Below are 15,510 nucleotides of genomic sequence, written 5' to 3' on the forward strand. Positions count from 1 at the left end.
TCAAACTACTTATACCCAGAAAGTATTAAAGCAGTTTTATGTGGATAAAGCACGACCATTGAGTACTCTGATGGACATCATGTTTCTTGATCCGGATAAGGATCCTTTTAGACCAAAAGAGGAAGATGAAGATATTCTTGGTCCTGAAGTACCATATTTTATTGCAATTTGTGCACTAATATATCTTGTTAATTGTACAATATCAAATATATTATTTGCTATAAATTTATTAACAAGAATTAGTTCCTCTCCTATAAGACAACATTGGAATGGTGAAATTGATGTGCAACAGATCCAATCTGATAAAATCTTGCATATTTATTTACCAAAACATTGCCGACTGCAACGTTTAAAAAATTAGTGAACAATATTGGATGCATCGGCTAAAAGATCTCAAATAACATTTGAATTAGGGGGAGAAATTTAAATACAAGAATAGTGTACTCTTTTTCCTTCACTAGGATTTTTTTTCCACTGGATTTTTTCTAGTAAAATTTTAATGAGGTATATTCTTTGTGTAATAGACATCCAAGGGGGAGTGTTATGAAATAATTAAATATTGTGGATGTTTATCATATTTATCTTATCTCCTAGATAGTGACAAGTTTTTCACATTTTTTGAAGTGATAAAGTTATAACGACTTTTGAAGTAATAGAGATGACACGACTTTTAATAAAACTATTACGACTTTTGATAAAATTGTATGACTGTCGATAAAACTATCACATCTTATGATAAGATTGTATTACTATCTTGAAAAAGTTTGCTGATGCACTTTTCCCTGTAAATAAGGTTTGCCCTCCTTTGTATCAAAGTGATAGAAAATTGAAGTTTTATTTGAGTGAATGGAAGAATAGTTCTTTCTCACTTTTCTCTTTTCCTGAACTCTTTAATTTTCCTTACTTTCTTAGTATATTATCCACCACATAAACAACTCCAATCCTATATCACATTAGCATTAGTTTTATAATAAAATGTGTTTTGTGGGCTTGTAGCATTTAGTCATTACAGGGGCCTGTATAGCATTTAGTCATTAGGCATTTAGCATTTAGTATAGTTTGGCAGACATTGTAAACAATAGTAATTTTTTTTCCATATTTTTATAGTATTGGAGTTTTAATTTTGTTTCTCTGTGACAGGTTATGGCATAAAAATTATTCTAAAAAGATTTTTTATTTAACCTTTCATTTGTTTCTTTTAGTGTTTTGATCTTTATCACTAATTGAGTCGTGAATACTGCAAGCATGGTCAAGTTTGGACCGAACTTTGGACCGAACTTTGGACAAGTTCGGTCTCGCATTCTTTTTTGTTTGGGTAAAGTTAGGAATCTTAGTGGATAGTATTTTTTTTTTATTATTGAGTAGTTATTCAATACACTAGCAAAGAAATGGTGTTTGCGTCATTTTTATTTGAATTGATGTTGATTATTAATTGGATTATGTATGAGTAAAACCGTTAGAAAGAACTGTAGGTGTACTTTTTTTTTTTTTTCAAATGTTTAATTCTTTTCATATTGAGAAGAATGTAGTTTTTTTCTCATGTTCTATTTTTACTTGTTATTTATTATTGGAACATTTTAAACCTGTTTCTTCCTTGCTTGATTGTGGGTTTCAAGTTGTTTCTTAAAGCACCTGGTCATTCTTCCAATTGTTCTCTTGTTGTAGCGTCCTTCTGAGTTTGACTTGTGGAATGAGATATACTTGTTTTATCAACTAAGTACAATCAATCAATATAATTATTGTTTCTTTAATGAATTTATACTTGTTTTTATCAACCAACTTAAAAATAGAAAATTATACAAAAAATAATCAATGAATCAATATAATTATTGATTCTTTTTCAGCAGAATTTTGTACGTGTGATCATTAGTGCTTATCACTTAAAATAATTTGGTGTGGATTCATCCAAGTAAATTTATGTATCTGCAAATAGAAATACAAAGCAGAAAGACAAATGAAAAAAGAATCGGCTGATTTTGTTTTTGTCTTTACAAACAATAATTGGTATATTTTTCTATTCTAAGGAAATGTCATATAGGAATTGGCCTATTATGTGGGAGTTTATCTCTTACAATCATTTCTTTTGGGTTCCACACATTGATGCCTTCCTAGTGTTCTTGATGTCTTTCTTTTATGCATACTTATTTTTATTTTATCAACCAAATAGAAACAGAAAACCATATGAGTAATGATCAACACATAATGGTTCTTCTTAAAAAATAAAAAAAAATTAACATTTTTTTGAATCGATTTGGTTGGTATAGATAACGTAATTAGATCTGAGATTGTTGATCATTTTAAGGCTCTTGTGGAATGGATTGGTGGCATGCTATTCTTGAAGATCAATCACTAAATCATGGATGTTATCTGCATATTGAGGTTCTTGCCAAGTTTGTTAGATGGGAGCTGCATATATGTACGTACATATATACATCATATACCCAATACATAATTTTTGTTTTCCTATTTTGTGTTGAAATGTGGAGATGGTTTGTCTAATAAGTAATTTTAGTGATAAAGTTTGTAATTTTGATTATTTATATTTTTTTTTATCTAATGCTTGCTTAAGAAACAAACAGTATCAAATTAAATTTCATTAACGAATTGTTAAAAATCGTCCAACACGACTTAATTTACATCATTGTTCAAATTGCAGATTTAACATGTATTAGAAATAACATATCTATAATTTAACAGATACAATTATTTTATTTCAGTGTGTAGTACATGTTGGCAGCTTTTTATATTTTTCTTCCACTGTCTCATTATTGTGCTAAAGTTGCATTTGAGGATTAATTTTATGTAATAATTGTCTTCTCTCCATCTCTGGTTTTCTGTCACCACTGAAACATGCATGACCAAAACTATGCCAGGATGAAATAATTTAGCAGTAATTTATATGCGGTTGACAATCTTCCACGAGCAATTCATTAATTTAATAGTCAACTCTTTTCCTAGCAAACTTAGGCAGAGCATAGCCACAAGTTAATTAAATAAAGAATTGGTTTGGCTTAAGTTTTGGCCTATATGAGTGCTTATCTAGTCTGCCAAATATTTATTTTACTTTTCTGCTACTATCAAAAAATATTACTTTTTAGCTGGACTGCCCATATTTCCCTTTCAATCTTAGTCATTAAATTTCCAAATTTAAAATTTTTAGTCACAAAAATTTTTCTTGAGCCAAAATCGTCAACTAGTAACAAAAACGTACAGTTTTTTGTACTCAACTAATAAAGAAGGCGTACATTTTTTGATAACTAGATTGTGTGAAACTGACACTTCTGGTCAAGTGCTGTCTATTTTAATTAATTGATTGACCATTTTAGCTTAAAAAATGTTCAAAACAAAAAATTTTCAATAGGTCAGCTACCATTTGCGCCATTTCCCTAATTTCTTATGTTCTTTATTTAGAACATGAAACTTAAGGTGTACAACTTGGAACTGAAAGTTTACTCCATGGACTTTTTGACCCTTAATTCAGTTTTTTTTTTCGGTCCCTTCTTCTAAGTGACTCCAATTCTTTCTTTCTTCCTTTGTGTGTGTGTGTGTGTGTTTTTTTTTCTTTTTTTTTTCAATTGGTGTAGAAAAGAGAGTAATATTCACTTACCATCAGAAGATTAACTATAGCAGCAGCTCTCAAGACCAATACTATCAGCTGATTCTTTTCATTAACACATATTTTAAAAGGCACTCTGATTCTTTTCATTCCAATTGGGAGCCATTTTCTCTTAGGGTACGTTTGGTTCCCATAGAATTGGAGAGTAGAATTGGAATTGGAGCTCCAAGCTCCAATTTCAATTCTTGTGTTTGGATACTATCTTTTCTGTAGAATTAGAATCGAATTGCAATTCCAAATCGATCGAATTCCATGGTTCCAATTCTTTGGCTGGACCAAAGAATTCCAATTCTAATTCCACGACTGAACTCCTCAATCGGGTCAACACGCGGGTCTTGTACGGGCAAAATCTCAAAAATGGGTCAACTATAAAAGTGATGGAAAAAACTCAAACCTCTCTTCTCTTTCCATTATCAATCGCCATATCTAATGCTCTGTTGGAGCATTCCTGCCGCCGCCTCCTTCACTTGTGCTGCCTTCACCCATCACTAAAGGCTTGAACTGAGGCGATGAAGAAGAGAGAAGAGAGGAGTGGCGCAGGCCAACGTAAGACAGGACCTGAGTCAGCGACGACGTGCCTCTGATGATCTGAACGAAGATCTGGAAGAAGAAAGCCAGCCAGTTTAATAGTGCTCTCCAAACTTGTATAGTCTTCGGCGCGTAGACGTCGGCGGATTGAGCCAGCTCCGCCATCATACAAGGCTTTTGAGTTTTGGCTCACTGATTTTTGTTCTTTTATAGTTAGTATCTTAATTTTCCAGTTAAGTAGGAGTTTATGTATGGGTCTTATAAGAAGTGTGGTGAGGAGTTTTGGGAATTCAGTCCATAATTTTCAGTGGTGGCGTAGGTGCCGACGGAGTTGTGGTCAAGGTGGTGCCTCGACGAAGTGGTTGTGGTGTTGATTGAGAGAGAGAAAAGGACACAAAGAAAGGGAAAATGGGAGAGTTAATGACACGCGTTTGGGGAGGGTGTCTTGGGGGGATGAAAAAGGAAAAGGAACTTGGACGTTTCAGTTCTATACTAGTAGTAGTTGATTCATTTTACCACTACTTTTCTTGATTCTTTTAAAATTTTCTTTCTTTTCCGTTCTTCAACTGTAAATTTCGGGGCTTTGGCTGATATTTTGCCAAAAAAGAAAGTAATTTGCATTTTTCCTTTAAATTTTTAGTAAAAATTAGCTAAATGTAAGAAAAAAAAGAAATTATTATATAAAAAAAAAGAAAAAAAGAAAAATTTTATGTAAGCAAATGTTTTATGAAAACAATTCTAATTCCTAATGAATTCTTCTCTCATCCAAACAAAAAATTTGGAATTCCAAATAAATTCCGTATCAATTCTATGTATTTTCCAAACGAAAGAATTGCAAGGATTTGGATTTCTAATTCATAGAATTCAAATTCTATAGAATTTTAATTCTAATTCAATTTCAATTCTGTAGAACCAAACGTACCCTTAGTTCTGACAAAATTGTGGTTGGTTTCAGGGATGCCTTTTGTGCAGAATCAGATTAAAAAATGCAAGTAAAACTGTGCACTTGAAATGTAAACCTTATCGAAATAATTGAAAAGCATTATGTTTATCAATATTTTTCACAATATATTATTTGATAATGCAATTCAACACTTAAATTTAATATATTCAGACGCATTTGATAACAAAAAATTAAACATCTGATTTAATTAAGTACTACTGAATTTACTAGACAAAACTCGCTCCCAAAAATAAGCGATAAACTGTTCACTTACCACTGAATGTGATATACAGTAAAATGTATTTAATTTAATGCTTAACAATTCAATAACTTAATGAATTCAGACTTCCGACTTCAATTCCAAACTTTTATCAAATGCACCCTTAGTTTTTGTCGAAATCTTGCTGTTCCATATGACTTCCAATATGTATTCTAACACAAAACAATTGCACTTTCAAGACTACTGAAATACACAGCTGCTCTCCCTAGAGTCAGAAGCAAACATACTTCCACTTCCAGATCCAATATGGCAAACATAAGTAGCATCAGCTTAGCTCGTTGTGGAGAGGCCATTTTGATCATAACAGGATAAGTCCATTGAACGTGTGCTTGTAATCTTAGCGAACAAAGACGCTATAAAGGAAGAAATACATCAAGAGTCCTCCTAAGAATTCAATTTGTTCAACTTTCCACAATATTTACATCCTTTGGTACAGCAACCTAAACGACTAATTCATGAATTCGACACTAATTTACAGACAACAAACATGGTCGATAAACATTGAATTCCTTCACTCGTGCTACAATATTGAGTATACCCGTATGCATTTCTTTTCTTCGGTTTCTGGCTTCTTCTGGCTTCTGTTCGTCCCCTTCTTCAGGAACGTAACCGACATGCTGACACTATATTATTTTAAAGAATACAACAAAAATGTTTCAGATATCTGAAACATACAATTCTTTCTTTTATACAATGCAGGAACTCAGTTTCCCTGCAATTCATGGTTTAAAGCTTGAGCTTTAAAATCATGGACCAAAATAAACATTTTCTCAGCTTTTCTGAGATTCTTCCATTTCAATTCGGGACATATAGGATGACACTATGCCAGCAACCCTGCCGAACTTTGGTAAATTTGATCAACATGGGCAACAGGCACATAAACTGCATCCCGCAGTGTGCTGTGCATACGGCCGTAGAAAAGATATACAACCATTCCAATGAACAGCCATACTGATACTCGGATCCAAGTTGCAGAACTGCACGTGCAAGCATAAGCATGAGCAGCAGGATGAAAATAATACAAACAGCAGTCATTAGCTATGAAGCTGTTGACACATTTTGCTATAAAAATCAATCCCTTTTATATCTTGGTGACCAACAAATGAAGGACCAGAGACAAATTCCAAATGCTGAACTTGAGATTCCAAAGACAATAATTTCATCGAAGTAAACATATAGAGAGTCCAGTAACTGGGGAGTTATTAACGTCAGTATTGAAGATCATAAATATAAGAAAACCTGAGTAAAACTCCACTAAAAAGATATCAAGTGCTTCTTGATGGAGAATCGTGACTAGTGAAGAGCCAAAAGAATAAGAACTAGCTAAGTACTCACCCAAGATTAATCAACAAGTACGCGTTGATGAGAATGCAGGCAATTGGTAGCAGCGGGACAAATGGGCAAATGAAACCTGAGCAAGGGAAAGAAGGAGAGACTTTAGGACACTTTAACTCCCACAGACAGCTTAAGTAAGATATCAAAATCACTACAGGTCAATATTTTTGAAGAACCGAACACAAACAGAACCATGAGTTCTATTTTATGTTCAGCTCTTCAAAAACTTCTATTTTCGTTTACACAACATCACCACTAAATCATGTCCATAAATGAGCTTATTCATTTTTGGCAAATATTCAGAGAAGAACCAAGCCATACTATGGCAATAATGAAAGCATTAGATACGCAAATCATCTCTAAGTGTTGGATCCAGCTAACATATAACCAGAGCATACCTCCTGAGTGCCCGAAATTGTGTCTAGCTTCATCTTGGTCTATGAAAGTCAGAACTACCAGACCAGATAAAAGAAGAACGCCACCAATTCCACAGGTTGTATACCGAAGATAACTGGCAAAATATCAGTGGGTTATGAATTACACAATTGTATGATAAAAGCCCCTGTGCACTCAACCTTCTCCAGTATTTTTAACATTCCAATCATACTTTTCTGGCCTTTCATTGAGTAATTACATAATCAACCTTTGGATATTACAGTATCACAAAATTACCCACCTTGGGAGGCCCAAATTTGAAGCAGCATATGTAAGCACAAGCACACCAACACAAGTAAACATAATGGTCCAGCCAGCAATTTTCCTTCTGTTCTCCTCATTTACAACAACTGTGAAAAGCAGAAAACAATAATCAATATATGGAAAGTCAAATAGAAGTACAGGAATGACTTCTCTATATATCAAAGAAATAGTCTCATAAACCAAGCTTGTTAACCCAAAGGCGAGAAAATTTTGGATCTTCAGATCACTTTGTAATCTCAGTAAACTCTCTGACTAGAATTTGGAAAAAAAAAATTACATTTCTGACAAGAATGCTGAAAACTTACAGCAACATTTTGCATCTGATTTCTCTAATAGAGGATGTTCAGCGGCTCCCTGCTTGCAAACTAAAAGTGGAGTGCTTTCACAAGAGGATATGTGAACTTTAGGATTCTCCACTTCAATTATCCCATTATTACTGCTACAACCATATTGCACAGCTACTGAATCTATTGCATCCTGAAAAGATGGAGGAAATGGAACCACATCCGGTGGAACGTATCTGAGTATCAGCACAGAAATCGCCACCATTGTAAATGCAAGAAGTGTGCCAACACTGACCTGCAAGAAACTAAATCCATCAAGAAATGCAACTCCACTATACAAATTAACTCCAAAGTCTTATGAATTCAGCAAGGACTCTGTCCAGAAGAATTAGGTAAATTGGGTCTTGTGGTTCTTGTTCCGGACATTTGGCTAACCATGAGGTAATAGTAAGTTCTTGCATGAAGAAATGAGTTCAGAACAGTGACACAAGCACATTGATTCTGCATAACACACCCACCTGATCGTGCACACGAATAGAGCAATCCTGGAAAATTATTATTTCAGAGCAATAATAAGCATACCATTCCTGCCAACTGATCGACATCCATGAAGAACGCTAAAGTTCCAGAAAGCAAGCCAGTCACAACAGTGCTTTTGACAGGAACTTGCGTCCGTTTGCTAACATCAGAAAAAAATGAAGGAAGCAATCCATCACGAGCCATTGCCATAAGGATTCGAGGCTGAGAAATAAGACAAAATATTATTATGTTTTCGTGTGCAAATGGGCCTTTTTTTTATATACAGAGATAGAGAGGCATAGATAGTAGCTATACCAACGAGGCAACCAGTAAAAGATAATAATCTTCTTAACAATTTGTATCGACCGAACTAAAATGTGAACATCATAAAGGTGCAACTTTAAGAGTTGGCAAGTCAAAAATCATAGTTATACCTGAGGCAACATAGAACCCATCAATGTTGAGCAAAGAGCAGTACAAGCTCCAACAGTTATTATATATCTTAATAGAAACAAAACAGAGAAGTATTAGGTAAACTTCAACATGCAAGATTTACCTCACATGCCTAATATCTAAAAAAAAAAAAAACTGATGCTCATTGAAAATGTTACAAAATAAATTTACATACGCTGCCCAGTTGATTCCATGAGTAGCAAATGCTGAAGAGATAGGAGTGTCAGGATCCATTGAGTAATAAGGAACCAAGCCAACAATTACTGCAGAGACCAACATATACAGCATGCAACATATAGACAGTGCGAAGCCAATCCCCATTGGCAAATCTCTTTGAGGATTTTTAACCTGTTAGAAAGTTAAGAGCTCAAAATAGAATGACATGACTCAATAAATCTTGCTGAAAAAAAATACCAAGCCAAATCAAAAGTACCTCTTCAGCTGTACTAGCAACTGAATCAAATCCAATGTACGAAAAGAAGACAGTGGAAGCTCCAGCAAGCATTCCATCAACCCCAAAAGGGAAATACCTAACAATCCATAAAAGATGATGACAAAATTGATTACAGATACTTTAATGAAACTGTAACTATAAAATTTCTTACCCAAGAGGAAGTTCATAACCCGGCCATCCAGTCTTGAAACCCAAATATCCACCAACTACAATGACAAATATCATTGCACATATGTTTGCACAAGTAACAATTCCTTGTACCAGTGTACTCTGCCAAAGTATTTTGTGTAAACAAGATGAATAAAATCAATTCGAAAGAATAATCCAGGAACTACTCAGAAGATATACCTCCCTGATTCCAACACATAACAGTCCAGTGGCAACAAAAACTAGAATTGTTGCACTTGGGTCAACTACAATATTAAGCCCAGGGATGGTTTGACGGGCAAGAAAAACAGGGAGCCTATCTGCACCTCCAAAGAGCAATGCCTGTCAAGTGAAAGAATAATTAATCAACTTCCAGAAAAGAAGACAGGACCAGCATACTTCTGAATCCCCAATCATCTAAACACATGATCAATAAAGGCGATGAGACGAGTAGTGGAAGTCTATTCAAGCAATAAGGATTTCATTTTGTTACTCATTATTCAGGCCATAGGCTTTGTCCCTATAACACTAGTCCAAAGAGTCACTAAAATGATTATAAATGGAGAAGAGTAATAAGACACACCACCAGAGTATTATCCTACTGAAGGAAAGGTCAAACTGATATATGCAAGCAATTCATACTTATTTAATTATGATGTGGTTGCAAAAATGAGAAGTGAGCAGCTGACACCAAAATTAATAAAATTGATATTACTAGACTGGCTCAAAAAACCAAAATAAACCAACTAAAGCATGAAGTTTGATGAGAAAGCATAATACCAAATTAGGGGATATGCCACGAGCAACTGCAGAGCCTCCAATGGTGTATTCCAATATCAATGCCCAACCGATGAGCCAAGCAACCCTGTCAAATATTTGGTTTTGAAAATCAACAACTAAATGATCACAAACCTCAAGAGGAATGACCAGATTGATGCCATTGACATTCTGATTTTCTAAGCACCATTCCGATATGCCATTGACATTCTGATTTTCAAGAGAATATTTTGCAATTTCATAATCTAATTATGCTTATTAAAAACTTAATTGAAAAAAAAGTTACGTCCAAACTACTTTATTTGCAAAATAATGCATAATTAAACACCTACAAGCATGAAGAAATTACCCTTCCCCAACACAAATGTATGAATAATGATAGGCACTTCCAGCTGACGGACAGCGACTAGCAAGCTCAGCATAGCAGAAGGCAGAAAGGGCAGCTGCTATACCAGCTATTAAGAAGGAAAAAGTGAGGGCCGGCCCAGAATGCTCCCTGGCAACTGTACCAACAAGAATGTATACCCCAGCTCCAATGGTTGAACCAACTCCTGAAAATTGAAGAACCAAGCAACATGAACAAGTTCTAAATCATTAAAATCAATCACTTCATCAACACGTGTAACCCAATAACTAGCTGCAAAATTTAACGTTGTTTGAGTATATTACGGTAAAAATTCAATTTTGAGCATCCATGTTTGTCAATATGGTCCTTGGTAAGTATGAATCAATATAAGTCAGTACAAAAAGCTAAAACAGGATTAAATCAGCCAACAAATAAGCTCTGAACAATATGTGATCTAGAAAAGAAAAAAAAGTACAGGAAAAAAGATTCAAAACAAATTTAAACTAAAGAAAAGACGTTCAGAAGATTTTTATCAAAAACAGTTACCTATGGCAATGAGATGAGGAACGGTCAAAGCCTTGGCTAACTGATGATGATGGTGATGATGATAAGAAGGTTCACCAGAAGCAGAAGATGAAGACTTTGACTCAGCAGAATCAACCAGTTTCCTCCTTATTAGACCTTTCAACAATCCTCCTCCTCCTCCACCACTACCACCATATCCATTCTTTTGCGAATCAGAAGCAACAAAGGCCATCACTATTTGCCCAATTGGGTACCCAAAAATTCAATCTTTTCCTTTCTTTTCAACCTTCAGCCCTACAAAACATTCAATTCCCCAAATGGGTTTTCAAATTTATGGTCCTTTTCCCAAGTTCCAACCTTCAGCTCGGGGATTGCAAAATGAAAATTCAATCTTTTAACCAAAATTTTCCCCTTATGCTGCAAGAAGAAAAGGGTTGCTGGTACACGGTTAGAGAAGGAGAATTCTGCAAATCCCAGCGGCCCAGAAGAGAGATTCGGCAGAGATTCTCTGTGTGTTAGGCCCCGGGAAGCAGACGTGAAGGGGGGTGGGGGGAGGGGTTGCGGATAGATTCAGCAATGCTTACATAGAAGAATCCAGCAAAGAATCTACTTTAAGCAATGATGTATTGAATTGAATTTACAGGGGAACTAGTCATGCTATGTGGGCACGGCAATTGGGTTGTTTCTCTGTGGGAAGAGATCAATTATTAATTTACTTAGTCATGCTATGTGGGGTCTCTCTGACACGAGTTAGTTGGCAAACGTCAGCATGTTTGTGACAAAAAGGAAACCTATGGAATTATTATTAGGGTCGTCAAACATTCAATGGTTTTAGATTCAAATGGGACTGAGAGAAAAGGTCAAGAGAGATTCAAATGGGACTAAGTAAGATGTTCACCACATTGTTCAAACAAAGCAAATTCACGTGTGGTGGGCATAAACGGGTGCTTTCCTAGCAAGGGGAGCGAGGGTGAGCTTGGATTGGATGAGAGTTTTGGATTCTCGAAACGGATACTCATAAATAAGAGATGGCAAGAGTTCCTTCCCCACTCTAATTTGGTTTTGGGTGGTTTTGTTGTTGTTGTGTTGGGGAGTTGGGGGGATTTTTTCTTTTTTCGTTATAATAAAGTTTTAAAAAAATAAATACTTAGATATAATTTTAAAGATATAGACATTATAAATACACATCAATAATATGTGCACATATATATATATTATGATTTATGAATTAAAGGTATCATAATTTGTATGATAAAAAGATGATTAGACTATTTTAAGTTTATTTGAATTTTTTCATATATTGTAAGTTGTTTATAAAAAATAAAAATAAAAATAAAATGATGCTTATAAGTTCATATTTGTTACTGTATTAAATATGGAGAAATGAATTCAAAATATCAAAATAAAGTTTATACTGATTTCACGTTAAATATTTAGCTTAAAATTTAAAAGAATGATTTACAAAATTATTATTGATATTACATATGTAGATAAATAATGTCAAAATAAAAAAATAAAATTATAATTAGCCAATAGTAGCGGTAAAGGCACTAGTGGGAATGGGGGGCAAGGAGAGAGAGGGAGAGATGGGGGTAAGGGAAGTAGGGGACGAGGCGCGGGTCAAGGAGAACTTTACAACATGGGCGTTCTATTACCATTCCTACTAATAAAACCTGTTGGTAGAACCAAACAAAAAACCAATAATTCCAATTGGTCGCCCTCTTCCTACACTCTCGGGCTCAAGATTCCATTCTTTTCCATTGGCAAATTTTTACATGATTTGCTTTCAGTGCAAAAAAGATTTAGTTTAAAATTTGTGCAAATTCTGTTTATTTCTTTAGGCGTATAAATATGTGAAAATTCTTGTTGTCTTGTAAAAATATAGGATCTAATCTTATTAAAATTTTGTGAATCTTTGCAAGATTTTGGTGTTCGCATACGTTTATTAAAACATGGAATTTGTAATTTTAAAGTGACTGTAGAAATGCACAAACTAGAAATAAAATTGACAAATAAATTACTTTTTTCTATGAACTGCTCTTTGTTTTAATTTGCTTGACTTGTGTGCGAGTAGAACTGTAAACGAATTGAGTTAAGTTAGATATCTCATGTTTGAACTCTATTCATTAAACTACTCGAACAAGGTTTGTGTTCGCTCGATAATTTTCGAATTTGAAATCTCTATTTGTGTTCGCCTCATTAATTAAAATACTAGTTTGAGTTAGAGCTCGGGTTCGCTTCGTTTAACATAAATGAGCCAATCTCAAATAGGCTCAAGAAGTTCAAATTCAAGTTCTTTCTCTCAAATAATCAATAGATTCAATGCTAAACGAACCATCTAATCCTAAATTTTATGAAATGATAATTAGGCCTAAATTCGTGAACGATCGTTTAAATTCGCAAACAAGACTAGTGTTCATTCGATTACTTATCAAGCCAATATTTTTTTAAACTCGACTCATATAAAAGTTTCAACAAGTCGTTATCGAACACAAACAGCTTAAATAAGTTGAGCAATCGAACAGTTTGACTAGCATAATAGCGCTATGTGCGAGAGAGCGAGGATGGCAGTCCAATCGCATAATAGCACTGTGTACGTTTGTATGTATCATACAGATAAAAAACTGACCTAGTCTAGGCTTAATTCTGGACTAAAATATACTACAAATGGCATAAACGTACAAAACAACAAAAACTTGGATGAGCATGAATTCACAGCCTCTTCAGTTTGGTATGGAAAATTAGAGAATTAATTAATAGGATTGGAACACAAGTTAAGTTGTGCCGTGAAGAAAAATTGTGCACTGGTGTGCTGGCTAGGATCAATATTAGCTTGCAGTTTGAATTTATATGTTTGTTCTTCGATCCTCAAGATTCCTTGAAAATTTTGTTAAAAAAAATACGAATCTTATGGGTGCATTCTATATTGGAGATATAGCTTAGTATTCTTTTTCCAAAATGCCACAAACAGTTGTCCTCATTTTAACTCGGAATGCAGCATCATTTTCCCCTCTATTACTGAGAAAAAAAATATCATAGAGATGCATGACTGCGTAAGCTTAGTTATGGACTAGGCTTATTCTGCAAATGGCAAATACGTTTGAGAGCATCAAATAGCTTGTCTGAGCTTTTCTGTGTAGCTTGAGTATATCGACTGTTGCAACATTAAAGTAAAATTGGCAGATAATGAATAGGTTATCGCTGCAATCTCCTCGTGTCAATCACCAAAGTACCCGCATGAGAATTCATTCTTCGAAATTATAATTTTTTTTTCACTTTATAAGCTAAACTTTTATTCTCTACTTGTTGCACCATTGAACTCCAGAAGTTCAGGTCACAAGGTCCATACGTAATCTTCCCTGCAATTACCTAATAATGGCTTCGGAAGTATGATTGCTAGGATCTTTTAGATATTCCCAAGTTTGATTATGGACTAGAATTAGTGGAAATGTGTACATGGAAATCATGTCCAAGAATTTCACAGAAATAATTGAACAAGATTTTATGTTGTTTCCTTTTCTTTTTAATAAAAGGCATATCACAGGGCATATGGGGATGTATAATCCGGCCATCAACCATATTTGTACAATTTGAAACTAAAATTTTTGCACTCTTGGAGCCTGTATTCTAGTTCTTTTAACAGCTACAACGTCTAGAATAAGCAATTCTTGTCAGCAAATTGCTGGGTGAAAATTGGTTTCCAGACACATTTTGATGCCATCTAGAACATGGTTCAAAGACTCGACCGAGACAGAGATGACTCGACCGGGTTGTCACTGGAATGGGGCTTTTCGTTCCGATATCGAGACGAGATAACTCCGAAATAATGAATCGCCGCGAACTCGGCTGAATCACCCAGAAATCAGCCGAAACGATTTCGAGATGGATAGAAATGGTCGAATCGCCCCGAGTCATCTCGAGTCAACTCGAATTTTTATTATTTTTACTAATTTTTTAATTATTTTTGTTTATCTTTTTTTTTTTTTACAATTTTTATTATTTTTACTAATTTTTTAATTATTTTTGTTTATCATATTTTTTTACAATTTTTAGAATATTAAATGTTTCAAAAATTTGCATCTAGCTGAGACCGTGACTAATATGTCGAAACTGATGTAAAACGGTTCGGACCACAACCGCAACTTTGAACCATGATCTAGAAGGGAAATCCAAAAAGAAAATGAGCACACTGGAGGATGTTTCTGTGCAAGGGTTTAGCTGTAGACGATCTTAAGTTCTTTCTCTCAACCTAATGATTTGTTGAAAGGAATTTGAAGGAAACAACTATGAGTGGCATTTATCAAGATTGCATTCTTGAGGTCTAGGCTTATTTTTATATTTCTATTTCACTAATGTCGATACATAAGATTAATTTCATTGCTTGATTGTTTTTGGGCTGCAAACCACTACCGACTGCAAAGTCTATTGTTACCAGATTTAAAAGTTTCATTATGATTGGAAAGTTGGTACATTATTTGTATATTGTTATAGGAATCCCATCCACCTTTCTGCTACGAAATAGAACTATAGGTTTACTGGTTGATTTCCGGATTAATATCTGCCAATTCACCAGTGAAATCATCGTCTGCTGGTTCAACCTTATT

General features: G+C 34.5%; 1 protein-coding gene across 1 annotated transcript; it reads right to left on the minus strand.

Moving 5' to 3' along the window:
• Nucleotides 1-5,680: 5,680 nt before the first annotated feature.
• Nucleotides 5,681-11,510, minus strand: LOC113692774 (cationic amino acid transporter 2, vacuolar). The gene is made up of 14 exons (XM_027211324.2): nucleotides 10,928-11,510; nucleotides 10,385-10,586; nucleotides 10,039-10,123; nucleotides 9,460-9,600; nucleotides 9,263-9,381; nucleotides 9,091-9,187; nucleotides 8,833-9,005; nucleotides 8,639-8,705; nucleotides 8,268-8,426; nucleotides 7,707-7,980; nucleotides 7,379-7,487; nucleotides 7,101-7,213; nucleotides 6,703-6,778; nucleotides 5,681-6,344 (listed from the first exon to the last, which is right to left on the minus strand). The coding sequence occupies exons 1-14, from the start codon at nucleotides 11,136-11,138 to the stop codon at nucleotides 6,188-6,190; spliced, it is 1,983 nt and encodes a 660-aa protein (XP_027067125.1). The 5' UTR covers nucleotides 11,139-11,510; the 3' UTR covers nucleotides 5,681-6,187.
• Between the last annotated feature and the right edge of the window lie 4,000 nt (nucleotides 11,511-15,510).

This window comes from Coffea arabica, chromosome 6e (genome assembly GCF_036785885.1).
Source record: "Coffea arabica cultivar ET-39 chromosome 6e, Coffea Arabica ET-39 HiFi, whole genome shotgun sequence".
Lineage (NCBI taxonomy): Eukaryota > Viridiplantae > Streptophyta > Magnoliopsida > Gentianales > Rubiaceae > Coffea > Coffea arabica.

Coding starts and splice junctions, on each gene's coding strand:
- LOC113692774 (XM_027211324.2), bottom strand. CDS start 11,138: ATGGCCTTTGTTGCTTCTGATTCGCAAAAGAATGGATATGGTGGTAGT. Junction 9,006..9,090: donor TTGCTAGTACAGCTGAAGAG/GTACTTTTGATT, acceptor ACTTTCTAACAG/GTTAAAAATCCTCAAAGAGA. Junction 7,214..7,378: donor TCAAATTTGGGCCTCCCAAG/GTGGGTAATTTT, acceptor ATATTTTGCCAG/TTATCTTCGGTATACAACCT.